The sequence below is a fragment of the Pleurodeles waltl genome, chromosome 2_1 (genome assembly GCF_031143425.1).
Source record: "Pleurodeles waltl isolate 20211129_DDA chromosome 2_1, aPleWal1.hap1.20221129, whole genome shotgun sequence".
NCBI classification, from domain to species: domain Eukaryota; kingdom Metazoa; phylum Chordata; class Amphibia; order Caudata; family Salamandridae; genus Pleurodeles; species Pleurodeles waltl.
In genome coordinates this window covers 382,827,193-382,841,207 of record NC_090438.1, presented here as the reverse complement: position 1 = coordinate 382,841,207, position 14,015 = coordinate 382,827,193, and the positions used below count along the sequence as shown (strand labels likewise).

General features: G+C 42.4%; 1 protein-coding gene across 2 annotated transcripts in view; it reads left to right on the top strand.

Annotated features, from left to right (window-relative positions):
* The window catches only part of XPNPEP2 (X-prolyl aminopeptidase 2), a 327,597-nt gene that overhangs the window by 86,849 nt on the left and 226,733 nt on the right, over window positions 1-14,015 (top strand). For both annotated transcript variants that reach the window (XM_069212951.1, XM_069212960.1), the window contains exon 4: window positions 7,420-7,530. In XM_069212951.1, coding sequence (XP_069069052.1) covers window positions 7,420-7,530 — 111 coding nt within the window. The remainder of the gene's footprint in view (window positions 1-7,419; window positions 7,531-14,015) is intronic.

Below are 14,015 nucleotides of genomic sequence, written 5' to 3'. Positions count from 1 at the left end.
GAACTAATGGAAAACAAAATATGAGAAACCAGATGGGAGGAAACTAAACCATGGAAAACAAATTTTAAGGAAAGATAATGTTTAGGAAATACAAAAAGAAATAAAAAATATAGAAAACATTTTAAAGGACAGATAATTTTATAGAGAAATCCAAAATTGTGTTAAATTTGGGTAGAGTTTAGGACTACTATGGGGGTTTGGGTTCAGGGATGGGTAATATTTAGGTTGATGTGGGGTTTTTAGGGGTCAGAAATAATGGGAGTTCAGGCATGCAAAGGGGTTTTTAGGGTTCATAGAGGGGTGGGGTTTTGGGGTTTTGAGGATTATTTAAGGTTCACGGATGAGTGTTGTTTATGTATATGAGGTGTTCTTAGTTTTCAGGGATGTGTGGAAAGCAAGGGTTTGTTGGGTTTTAAGGTTCATGGATGGGTAGAGTATAGGGCTGGTGAGGGTTTTTAAGGCTCAATTGTGGGTAGCGAATGGGCTGATGAAGACTTTTTAGGGTTCAGGATGGGGTGGAGTTCGAGGTGCTGAGTGGTTTTAAGGATTCATGGATGAGTGTAGTTCAGATGCAGAAAGAGGGTTTTAGGTTACGGGATGAGTAGCTTAGGGTGATGAGGAGTTCTTGTGGGTTATGGATGGCTGATATTTAAGAGCAGTGAGAGGTTTTTAGAGTTCAAGGATGGGTGGAGTTTGGGTGTGCTGAGGTGTTTTGAGGAGAATAGGATCGGTGGGATATATGCCTGGAAATGGGTTTTTAGAGTACAGGAATGGGTGGATTTAGGGATAGTGAATGATTTTATGGTTCAGCGATGGTGGATTTTTGGGGTTGAAAGGGCTTTTAGGCTTTATGGATAAGTATAATAATTTAAGCGTGGTGATGTATTTTAAGGGGCAGGGATTGATGGTGTTTAGGGGTTGTGAGGGGTTAGCAGTAGATGGTCTTTACAGGTGGTGATGGGTCAGAGAATTAAAAGCATCCAAAGTAATTGTTTGTCAATGTAAAATATATAAATATCAAATAATGCCCCTGGAAGTAAAGCATTGAAATAAACATCTCTGATAAAAATGTTTCTGAAACTAAGACCTGCAACCATTGCATTTGCATGTACAAAATAAGCATTCAAAAGCCAATTTGGACCAAAAAGACATACAATGAATTTGTTTCTACTAAAAGGTGAAAGCCATTATTTCAGAAAATTTCCTCTGAAAACGTCAGGTGAAATGGTTTCTCAGTAATGGTATTCCCTGAAATTGTTTTGTTCTTTGAAATCACATGCAACCTCATTAAAGCCCATCATGATATGGTCCCAAATCAGTTTATAGTCTAAAACATTGGTTGATATCAACAAAACACTACTGTGTCTGTTTGGTGTATTTGTGTATGCACAGTAGGTCCTGGTATATGTGTAACATAATGCATCAGTTTGTAGCCATACTCGATTGGTTTGCCCTCATAATGAATTGGTTCATATGCACGGATTGTGGTTTGATTGCAGACCTTAAGCCTGTGCATGCATAACGCATTGGTCCGGATATGTAACATATTGGTTGAGATGCATAATATTTATTTATGTTATACCAGTGAATGCAAGCATACTGATTTACATGTATATCATATTGATCTATAAGAGTAACATAAGGTTATGAATGTGAATCAGTACATCATGCATGCAAACCAGCATATAATGGTTTCAAACCAAAAGATTGTGTTACAACCAAATATTATAAGTATAAACCAGTACATTAGAAGTTTGACCCAATATCTTGATCTTTCTCGTTCTCTTTCTCTCTCTCTCTCGCTCTCTCTTTCTCTCTCTATATATATATATATATATATATACAAAGCTAGGAATTATGCATTTCTACCAGTGTATTAAGAATCGAAGATGTAATGCAGTGAAACCAATAGGTTGAAGATATCAACCAATACACAACCGATACATTATGTGCTCAAGCCAGTACATTACAAGAGAGAGCCAATATGGTAGGTATGTTAACAAGTCAAGAAAGGAGAGACTGGAAGATATTAACTGTCCAGTGTAAAGTCTCCCAAGGTTCAGCAATCAAAACATCTAAGTACACTGTTACTTGAATTGTGTTCCTCAAATCCAATTTGGAGAGGACACAGGGTCACCTGAGGCATATAGCTAATTAGGAGCAAGAGCCCTCACCCACCCACCCACATTTTGTGTTTTCTTTCAGGTTACCTGACATAGGGAATTCATGGATTAGTGTAAGAGACAAAAGTATGGAGAGACACCCTAGTTTGAGAGTAATCTTACTCTTTTACTTGATCCATATGGACTATTGAGGTGTGAAATATTTCTACCAGCATTCTGTGGTATTACAATTCTATAAACAGATTTTTTCGGAGGTTGGAGCATTACCTCCCAAGACTTCCCCCTTTTAGTTTTTAATCTTGACATAGGTACCCTTGTTAGTAAAGGCTAACTATCGTACCTACAGTCATTTTAACCCCACATTTTCGACTCCCTCACCACATCACATCTTAGGACTCACATTATTCCTTTGGTTCCTGTTGGCACGATTCAAAAAGATCTCTGGAAAAAAGTCCCTTTGTGGGGCCTGTTAGAAATGGGGTCTTTGGTTGACAGTCAGGTTACCCCCTGCTCAAGCAAGGACCCTCACTATAGTCAGGGTAAAAGAGAATCACCCTCAGCTAACCCCTGCTTACCCCCTTGGTAGCTTGGCAGAGCAGTAGGCTTAACTTCAGAGTGTTAGGTGTAAAGTATTTGTACCAACACACACAGTAACTTACTTAAAACACTACAAAATGACACAACACAGGTTTAGAAAAATAGAAAATATTTATCTAAACAACACAAGACCAAAACAACAAAAATCTACAATACCAAGTCAAGTTATCAATAAAAATGCAAAAAGAGTCTTTAAGTAGTTTCAAACATATACTAACGCAGTTAGTGTGAAAAAGTACCTTGGGTGCGTCAAAAATAAGCCCGCACAAGCAGGTGCGTGTCAAAAAGGGCTTGCGAGGCATTGATTCCACTTACGAGTGGGACCTTGCGTCGTTTCTCCTTTTACCGGGTCAGGGCACTTCGTTTCTTCTCTCCGCAGGAGAGCGATGCGTCGATCCGGTCAGCGCTCTCGGGTCCAGGCAGGCCTTGCGTTGTTTTTCCACACCCAGCAGTACTTGAGTCGGAAATCCAGCCGCACGGTGATCCAAAAACCCTGCAGCACGGGTTGTGATCTCCCGGCCTCCGTCAGCGATGCTGCATGTCGTTTCTCCTGCTCCGTGTGTGGATTTTTCAGTCGCGTTTCCTGCTAGCGTCGATTCTCAGCTGCGGAGCCGGCGGCGCATCATTTCTTCAGCCGCAGATCGGAGTTGCGTCGATCTTTTCCCCACACAGGGATCTGTGCGCGGATTTACTTTTCTTTAGGCTGCCAGCTTCTCCTTTTAGGGTCCCAGGAACTGGATGGGCACCAAAGGGCAGAGTAGGAGTCTCTCCGGAGACTCCAGGTGCTGGCAGAGAGAAGTCTTTACTGTCCCTGAGACTTCAAACAATAGGAGGCAAGCTCTAAATCAAGCCCTTGGAGATTTCTTCTCAAGATGGAAGGCACACAAAGTCTAGTCTTTGCCCTCTTACTCTGGCAGAAGCAGCAACTGCAGGATAGCCCCACAGAGCACAGTCACAGGCAGGTCAGCTCTTCTTCATCAGCTCTTCAGCTCTTCTCCAGGAAGAGGTTCCTCTTCTTTCCAGAGTGTTTCTAAAGTCTGTGGTTTTGGGTGCCCTTCTTGTACCCAATTTCTCCATTGAAGTAGGCCTACTTCAAAGTAAAGTGTCTTTTGAATGTGAAATCCTGCCTTGCCCAGACCAGGCCCCAGACACTCACCAGGGGGTTGGAAACTGCATTGTGTGAGGGCAGGCGCAGACCTTTCAGGTGTGAGTGACCACTCCTCCCCTTCCTCCTAGCACAGATGGCACATCAGGATATGCAGGCTACACCCCAGCTCCCTTTGTGTCACTGTCTAGTGTGAGGTGCAACCAGACCAACTGTTAAACTGATCCAGACAGGGAATTCACAAACAGGCAGAGTCACAGAAATGGTATAAGCAAGAAAATGCCCACTTTGTAAAAGTGGCATTTTCAAACACACAATCTCAAAATCAACTTTACTAAAATATGTATTTTTAAATTGTGAGCTCCGAAACCGCAAACTCCACATGTCCATCCGCTTCCAAAGGGAATCTACACTTTAATCAGATTTAAAGGTAGCCCCCACTTTAACCTATGAGAGGGACAGGCCTTGCAAAAGTGAAAAACGAATTTAGCAATATTTCACTGTCAGGACATGTAAAACACATTATTATTTGTCCTACCTTAACCATACCCTGCACCCTGCCCTTGGGGCTACCTAGGGCCTACCTTAGGGGTGCCTTACATGTAAGAAATGGGAAGGTTTAGGCCTGCCAAGTGGGTACACTTGCCAAGTCGTATTTACAGTTAAAACTGCACACACAACCACTGCAGTGGCAGGTCTGAGACATGATTACAGAGCTACTTATGTGGGTGGCACAAACAGTGCTGCAGACCTACTAGTAGCATTTGATTTACAGGCCCTGGCACCTCTAGTGCACCTTACTAGGGACTTACTAGTAAATCAAATATGCCAATCATATATAAACCAATCAACCATACAATTTACACAGAAAGCATATGCACTTTAGCACGGGTTAGCAGTGGTAAAGTGCTCAGAGTTCAAAAGCCAACAGCAACAGGTCAGAAAGAATAGGAGACAAAAAGATTGGGGATGACCCTGCATAAGCAAAAAAGTCCCACAGGGCCCGTCAAGCATTGCAGCTGCAGCCCAACGAGGAGCATGCCCGATGGTGAAGTATGCCGCCTGTTGGTGCTTGAGGGCTCTTGCTTCTAATTAGCTATCTGCCTTAGGTGACTCTGTGCCCTCTCCAAATGGGATTTGAGAAACACAATTCACGGAACAGTGTACGTAGATGTTTTGATGGGTATTTTAACAAGTACATTAAACATCCATACCTACCTGTTACTCTTGCAAAGCAGCATGATATGCAGTGAGCATTGCATAGATCTAGTACATGAAGGAACCCCCAATATATTATGCATTTCAACCAACATGTGAAATGTCTTGACCAATGTGCACTGCGTACATAGCAGTGAGGTGTGCATGCACACCATAATATTATGACTAAGAACGGATTCATTCTGATGGCAAACTAGTAGAGCATGTTTACAAACCAGTATCTTGTGCAAGCACACTATTGTGGTATATACACACAAGTATTTACTGTGCATACACCAATTCACTTAACATAAATCAGTATGTAGAGAATAGAAACAGATATGTTGTGTTAAAAAGGCACATCCTAAACCTCCTAAACCATGTGCTTTCTCGCATCAACAATCTCCTTAAGTGGTGTTCAAATAGTTTGCCTCTGCATTAAACAACATACTGATTCCTTAAACTAATGTTTCTGTTTACCAACCAACACAGTGAATGCGTATAAATAAGATGTATGAATCGGAGCAGTATGCAGGGAGACATATCCAATATGATTCATATGTAAACCAATGCAATTGCTAATTGAACCGCTACAATTGATATAAACCAATATGTGCCACATACGAGATAATTGAATTTTGGCCTGTTTGGCACCTCATAGTAATTATAGGTGCTTCTGTCAATGCTGCACCTACCAAGGGAACAGGTTTCTCAAATTAAAAGTCAATGACACCATAACACAATTGATCCTCTGGAACCTCCTACCCTTTGTACTTTTCCTAATACCGTAGCAATAATATCAACAACAAAAAATATCAAGAAGGTAGATATATATAGGTAGGGATAGGATAACTATTCTTAACGCCAGTCTACGCATCTTGACAATATTCATATTGTCAAGGTACACAGATGTGGAGTTAAGTACAGCATAACTATACTTACCTATACATACTTAATTGTTGATAATTTGATCATTGATATTTTTGATATAACATTATGGTAGCCCGATGTCAAAGTCTTGATATTCCTGGAGCATACTATGTGAGTTAACAGCCTCAGTGCATGTAAGTTAACAAAAACAGAAATGGCAACAATCATAGATCTAGACTGAGAACAATTACACTATTGTCTCTCATAAATGGACCTGAAACAGGATGCTGAATTAACACTGAGAAAATATGCAGACATCTTAGAAATCTGGGCAGAGAATCATTGTCGGACGAGTGCCTGAGGCAAGAAGGAGGAGGGGGAGGCAAGTGGTGGAAACCAATGTGAGGCGAATAAGGATGGGAGAGAGACAGGGTAAAGGTGGTGGAACAGGAAGAAAAATGGAGGGACAGGAAGAGCAGAAGAAAACAGAGAAAAGGGAGGGACATAATTAACAGGACAAGAATGAGTAAGGAAGCAGGGGGTAGATTCAATGGAAACAACAGAGGAAAACAGTGGGCCATCTAGGAACAACAATGAGGGGCTGACACCCAGTAGAGAAAGGGAGTGGTGGGACGGAGCAAGACGCTGCTAACACCCAGAGGAAGGGGCCAGATATTAAAACATAGAGCGATTGAAATGCTCTTTTGGGAAGACAAACACAAGAACTGTGAGGAAAATTATAAAATCTGGAACCGAGTGCTGGGATAAAAAAGAAAGTCTTTGAATCATGAGAAAAAATCCACAGCCCACTGTAAGTATATGTTGAAGTAGTGGTTACAATGGCTGTCTGTAGCGAGACAGCAAACATGGAGGTTAAAATTGGCAATAGAGAAGATATAACAACCACATTGTATTTATAGACAAAACAGAAGTCTGTTGTTAATAAAGAACCCCTTTGCTCTTTGGCAAAACACTGTTATTCATCCACTGGACAATGAACATTAATTATACGTCAGTATCTCTCGATTGAATAGCAGCACATTTCTGATACGGTATACACATCAATCTACTCCAATTTATTCTGCCCAACCTGAATCTTAAAAGTAACATCTACTATTGCTACTGTGCTAGGTTATAAAACTGCCAGTCCTCTTAGGAAGAATGAATTAGTTTTTCAGTCACCTTAGAAGTGACTGCATACCTTCATGTGTCTCTTTGTGTCCTTTCTCTTTGTCTCCTATTTTACCTTCATTATCAGTTTCCTAAACCAACTACTGTTAATTATGCTTTAGTTTGAAATCAGCCTTTGTTACCATTTTTACTCTGTGCTCCTTTACTTTCTGTGTGGTTGAATTTTTGGACAATCCCAGACCACATGTAAGCGTCTTTTTTCGGTCTGGTTCATTACAGAATGAAGTGAATGTGCATACTCACTCATTTCCATCTCACAGTGTTTATCATATACTTGTAAATCTCCATGTCCTCAACTGTCTACTAATGTTACCCTGTATTTTCCTATGAGAGTAGTATCTGCCACCTACAGTGATAAATACGACAGAACGCCTGAACTCTCTTCGACAAGAGATGAGGAGGTTTAATCTGGGAGCTTACATCATTCCTGCTACAGATGCTCATATGGTAAGGCTTTCAGTATGTATTCGCAGGATTCCTCTTATTTGCTGACTTTTCATGCCTCGTCCCCATGAATCTTTCTGTATCACGCATTTTTCAGATAAGTAAATTTTAAGAAGGTGAAACATACATTCCTAAATCATGATTGTCAATTGCTCCTTCAATGTACTTTTCACAGATTGCTGGAAATGTATTTCAGCTGATATGTTGAAAGGATTAGCTATTGTTATCTGGCTGATGATTTGTATTTTAGGCTGGGAATGAGCAATGGGTTGCTTGATCTTGTTGAGGTTTATCTCATGGGTGGCAGATTGTCATGGTTGTAAAGAATTGAGTCTTAGAAATGTGATAGCCAGGAAAGTTTCTCAGGCCAAAGGGGATTCTTTCTTCTTCTCCTCAGGTCCTATCAACAGCAGGCTCCTTTGCTGGCTTTCCAGTTCGGTCCTGTCACCTACCAACAATTCCTGTTACTGTCCAAGTCCATCCCACTGTACTGGGTTACAGAAATTTTCCAAAAGCAAAAGTTAAACTTACTGCCTGACTCAAATGGTCAACTTATATCCCAAAACAGTGGCTGATAGCGTGGGGGCACTAAGACAAGACGGAGGACTTGAAATGTAAAAAGAAACCAATGAAGTCAGGGTGTCTCTTTCTTTAAATAAAGTTCAGTGCCATGCTAACAAGCATCCCATGATATTGACATCTTTTCCTTTTTGGCGGTGATAGCATGAATATCATAATGGTTCCAGGTAATGTATAGCCTTTCAGACAACACCGCAGCCAGTACAGGGTGATGTTTGGGACACTAGTTCTCATGACACAGCTGAGGGCAAGATGTGGGAGATGGGCAGGCCACACACTCCTTTGTGCAGGTGAGAACAGTGACCCTGCCCTCAGCCAAAACTCTTTGTTATGTGTTGTATTTTCAAGTCAAAGTTTGACCTGTACGATGAACAGATTTGAACCACTCTGCCGAGCACAAAGGATCCTCTCACCTTCATCCATTGCTCGATGATATGAACCAGACAAACAACCTCTCTACTATGTCACCAGTTGGGAAGTTAAAACGAAGGAACAGAGAGACATGAATGGGGCAATGTGACATAGCTACCACTAATCTCTGCTGCTGTTCTAATAACAAGCCATAACTTGGGGTTCACTACAAATACCCAAATTTAAATACACACTCACCCTCACATGTTAAATTATGTTATGTTATGTTGATTTGTATAGTGAAGTAATCACCCAAGAGAGTATCCAGGTGCTTAGCAGGTGTGTCAGTGTGTGGTCCCTAAGGTGCTCATAAAAAGAGCCAGGTCTTCAGTTTCTTCTGGAACTTAAGAAGTGAGAGGGAGGCTCTGATGTATTGTGGACTATTGTTCCATGTCTTAGGTGTGATGTAGGAGAATGAGCGCCCTCCAGTTTTCCTTTTGCGGATGCAGGGAGTGTGTGCGAGTAAAAGTGAGGCAGAGCGTAGGTGTATGATGGGTTGGTGAAAATGTCTGAGGTGGTTCAGGTATTCTAGTCCTGTGTTGTGTAGGGCTTTGTATGTGTGCTTCAGACATTTCATTGGCTGTGCTTGTGAATGGGGAGCCAGTGAAGCCTCCTGAGGTGTGGTGTTATGTGGAAGCCATTTGAGACCATAGATTAGGCTGCTAGTGGTGAGGGCTTGCGTGATGATCCGTCCAGTGTTCTGAGGCAACCATTTGAAGATCTTTCTCAGAATGCATAGGATGTGGATACAGAAGGTACACACTGCGTTGACTTGAGCCGTCATATTGATCTTGTCATCTAGGATGATCAGCAGAGTTCTTGCATGCTCTGTGGATGTGATTGTTGGTCCTGGCTCGGACAGCCACTAGGTGGAGTCCCATCCCATATTGAAGCGTTGTTGCTGAAGATCACTACTTCCGTCTTTTCAGAGTTGAGCTTCAGGCAGTTGGTTACATTCAGTCTGCTAACACGGTAATGTAGTTGCTGAAGTTACTTCTGGTGGTTGTCTTGTTCATTGGGGAGAGGATGAGTTGGGTTTCACCAGCGTAGGAGATGGCAGTGATATCTTGCAATTGGATGATGTTGGCAAGTGTTGTCATGTATATGTTGAAAAAAGTGGCGCTAAGGGATGATCCCTATTGGACTCTGCATATCAGTTTCTTACTTCTGATGTGAAGGGCGGCAGCTTGTCCCTTTGGGTTTTTCCAGTGAAGAAGGAACAGAATGTTATACTGCAGTTTACCTGTGCCTGTGCAGGACAGGGGTCATAAGCGCTCTGTCATGCGGAAGGTATTTTTCTGAAATGAGTGACCCCTAGGACTCCAATCACTTCCTGATTTCTTTCATTATTTAATTCATGCACCCCGTACCTTTTCGGCAGCTTGCTCCTTCCGCATCCAGTCACTTCCTGGATTGATGGCAAGATCACACGCAAGACATCATGAAGGCACATGCTCGCATTTGATCTGGCAGCCATCTTGGATGCAGCACTATCCAAATTTTGCGTCCTAGTCAGATGCCGTCTCTGTTACTCCTCATGCTGCTGAGTTGACTTTTGATGATAGGGTTTTCATATATCATTGCAGAGTCTATTATAATGAGACTCTCTGTGACTTTTCTTTCTTCTTAATTATAATTTGTTCAGGTTGTGAAATGTAATTTGTTCAATTACATGTATTGACGTCAATGATGTGTGTTGTTTTTACATACGTTAGATCTGCTGCTACTTCTTGTAATCCTTGCTGAAAGTTTGCTGCATGTCTCAGACATTTATACTGCGTGTAACGTTTGCTTTGTGAATATATGTTTTACAAACCATCAGTCTATCATATCTGTAGGAAATCTTAATAAGGAAGGCCTTTTAGCAGTTGAAACAGTTTGCCTATTTTAAAACATGGACGAGTTGCAAGGTTTAGTTAAAAAAGTAAATGTATGGGTTTATGGAAGATGACATACTGTTCCATTGTGCTAGATCTATGCAGGGATGTACTGTAGTATTGGCCAGCATATCAACACCTTTTTTAGGTTGAGCATACCAGACAACAGAGCTGTTTGGCTGGTTAAAAATGACATGTTGTTACTTTACCAAGAAGTAACAGTGGGCATAAATCCTTCTGGATGCTTTCATTGGTTGGCTTTATTGACACTAATTTATTTGCATCATATTTGATGGTCTGCCTTGTCCAGTTTGTGTTTGTCCATCCCCTAGAGCATAGACTATTTGCTTGTGTCTTGACGCTGCTCACTTTTAGGGAACTTTTTTTGCATGAACGTTCCAGGAGAGCGCATGTGTTTTCTAATTGCCTCTCTCATGTGCTTCTGCCCCCCAAAGCAACATGTTGTTCTCTCTCAACCGTGAGCATCTATCTCTCTCCCTGTATTGCTCTCTCTTGCCTGTGTGCTTTTATCTCACTTGTGCACTTCTCTGGGTCCCTGGAGTTGCTCTCCCTCCTCTGCTGATTTAGGCCTCTCCCACCCGTCCCATATTACTTTCTGCCACACCCGCTCCTCCATTGCTCACCCATCGTTTTATATATTTATTCAATTTTAACATTTCTTTTAAAAAAAATTTGGGATGAGCGCCAGACAGCTTATTATAGCCGAAATTTCATTTCTGTGACCTTCATGTTATTCTAAATCAAATCAGGAAGTGACTTTCAATCCCAGAATTATTTTCGCCGACCTCCTCAACCAATTGAGCTTCACGGTTGTCCACCAATCTGTGTGCGACCCTTCTCACTAACTGACCTATCCCAGCGTGGCTCTAATGAAGTCACACTCACACATACAGCAGCTGATAAAATCTTTCAGGTTGTCCTCCTAAACTCGGATTCACACAAAACGAATGGAAAATTATTGCAAGGACTAAACAAAATGAAAAACAATTTGTGCATTTACTACATGTCAGGTAACACAATCGCTTCTGAAACCTTACAGATTTTTCACTGATGGTTTTTCGCTCTAGCAGCTACTCTTTCTTTCTCAGTTTCCCTGATTCGCAAGCAAAATTCGACCTGCAAATTTTACTCTCAACTGATCAGTGGGTTTGTCCTGGTGCACATAGGACTCGCCAGATCTCACTCGAAAAGTCTTTTATTCTCTTTAACACACACTCTTGAGTTTGTCAACCAAGCCCGATTGACCTACTAAACCAGATGAATCACAATAAAAACTAAGGGGTCATTATGACCCCAGCGGTTCAGCCCACCATGCCGGCGGCGGGTGAAGAGACCGCCACAGGCATGGCGGGCTGAACCGTCATATAATGAACACAGGAAGGGCCGCCTATGGCGGTCCTCCTCCACCGCTGGGCTGCCTCCGACAGGCAGCCTGACGGTGGAGGGAATTATTATCCGACAGGGTACTGCCACCAGCCTTTCCCTGGCAGGTTCCCCCACCAGGAAAAGGCTGGTGGAAGGGGTGCTCCGGGGACCCCCTGGGGGCCCCTGCACTTCCCATGCACTTGGCATGGGCATTGCAGGGGCCCCTGTGCAGTGCCCCAACGCGCAGGTCACTGCCCGATTTACGGGCAGTGATCTGCGCGATGGGTGCAGCTGCACCCGTCGCACAGAAGCATGGAGCTGCCGGCAATGTCCCGGCCCAGCAGAATGTTCTTTATGCGGCAAGCAGGATAACAGGGGGGCTGTCGGTCAGTTAAATGACCGCCAACCTGAACACTGCGGTAAACACCGCTGTGTTCATTATGAGGGCCTAAGTGTCTCTTACACTTTTCAATATACTCCGTAGTCTCAGACCTCACATGGCCCGTATACCAACATTCTTGTGGAACATTTCTGAGCACAAAGCGCCACACACATGTGAAGTTCGATGACTTCCCTACTCTTACACTGCGTAGTTCACAAACTCCTTCAACAACTTCATTTGGAGTACGCAAACTCCCTAAACCCTCACAAACATCACAGTTTACCTGAAATTTGCATAAGCTGTGCAAGCACAAAACCTATTCCATTCATACTGTCACTACAATACCGAGAACATCTTCAAACAATGATTAGCAAGCTCCAAGGTTCTAGGAAAGTCATCCTAAGTTATTAGGGACATATTCTTTCTCCACTTTGGATCATCAACTCTGAAGATCCTAACTTTCACCAATTTCTTCTACCCGATCTGCGATCTGCGAACTCTGGTGACCTGCTATTTCATACTTCTTTTCTAGGGGTGACCTGCTATTCATACTTCTTTTCTAGGGGGCAAAATGCTTTATGATGGGCTCTTAAGGAGGCAAACCATCATACTCTTCGATCTGTCTCTAGGGGGGAAAAAGCTATTTGACTTCAGATGATGGGTTCTCAAGGAAACTAACCATCATACTCTGCTACCATATCACTTTTAGCGCATCTGACCTTATTTGGCTTTTCTTGAATTAATCTAAAAGGGGACGCGTTAGTGGTTTGATGTACCTTTTGACTGCACTTAGAGTAATTCCCACCACAAGACTCAATTACAATATCAATCAATATCAATTCTCAGTCAATAGGATCTATAATCTTGGGTGTCAGTAATTTCCACACACCATGAACCATTGGCCATGAATAACCACACCTTTATGTAAAAAGTAGAATGTTTATTTCCCTATATTAACAATGCTGATATCACGTAACTTAGTCTCCGAATTAAATGGTAGGCATACAGAAACAATACTGTTTTTTTTTTTTGTCCTCATCTACCCATTTAGCTTTGCCAATATCGTCCTAGGGGCCTCTTCGTATGGGTCAATCCACCCAAGGCGAGCTACCCTTTCAGGCACCCATCCGGAGACAACCCAATCTCTGGCTCTCATCTCTAATGGGTGTCCCCCAGAGCCCATGAGGCCAGCCATTGGTATAATCATAGGACCTCCGGATTGAGCCTAAAACTAATTTTTCTTACTTTCCCTCTTGCTAGCACCTAAGTCTAAAGTCATATTGTGCACCAGAGCATCAATCCACTCAGTAAGAGTGGGGGGGAGTGCAAACCTACTTCCTACATATCATCTTCCTGGCCAGCAGCAGCATATAAAAAAGTACTTTAGCGTGGTTCCTATTCAGTCCTTCTGAGTCAGGAAGACACCCAAAGATAACCACTGAAAGGCTTACCTGGCATGTGATTGATAGCATGCTATTAATTGTTTCCCCAACCTCTTTCCAGAACCAGGGCAGCTGAGGGCACTCTCAAAACATGTGACCATTGTCTGCTAATGCCGAACCACACTTCTTACACGTGATCGAATTACCCTGCAAGCTTCTCCGGGGACCAAAAAGCTCTGTGAATTGAAAACAAATGATTCCTTCTTAAGTGGGCAGGTTTAACTGTGGAGTACAAAAGAGATGTAGATACTTGCCATAAGTCTTTAACCAATGGTCCTGGGAGGAGCTCTTTCCAAATCTCCTCTGGCATATTAAATTCTCCATCGATGACTTCCATTAATGCCCAATACCATCTCGCCAAGTCGTTCTTCCAGGGTTTACGCTGGTGGAGTAGCTCTTCCATCCTGTTTG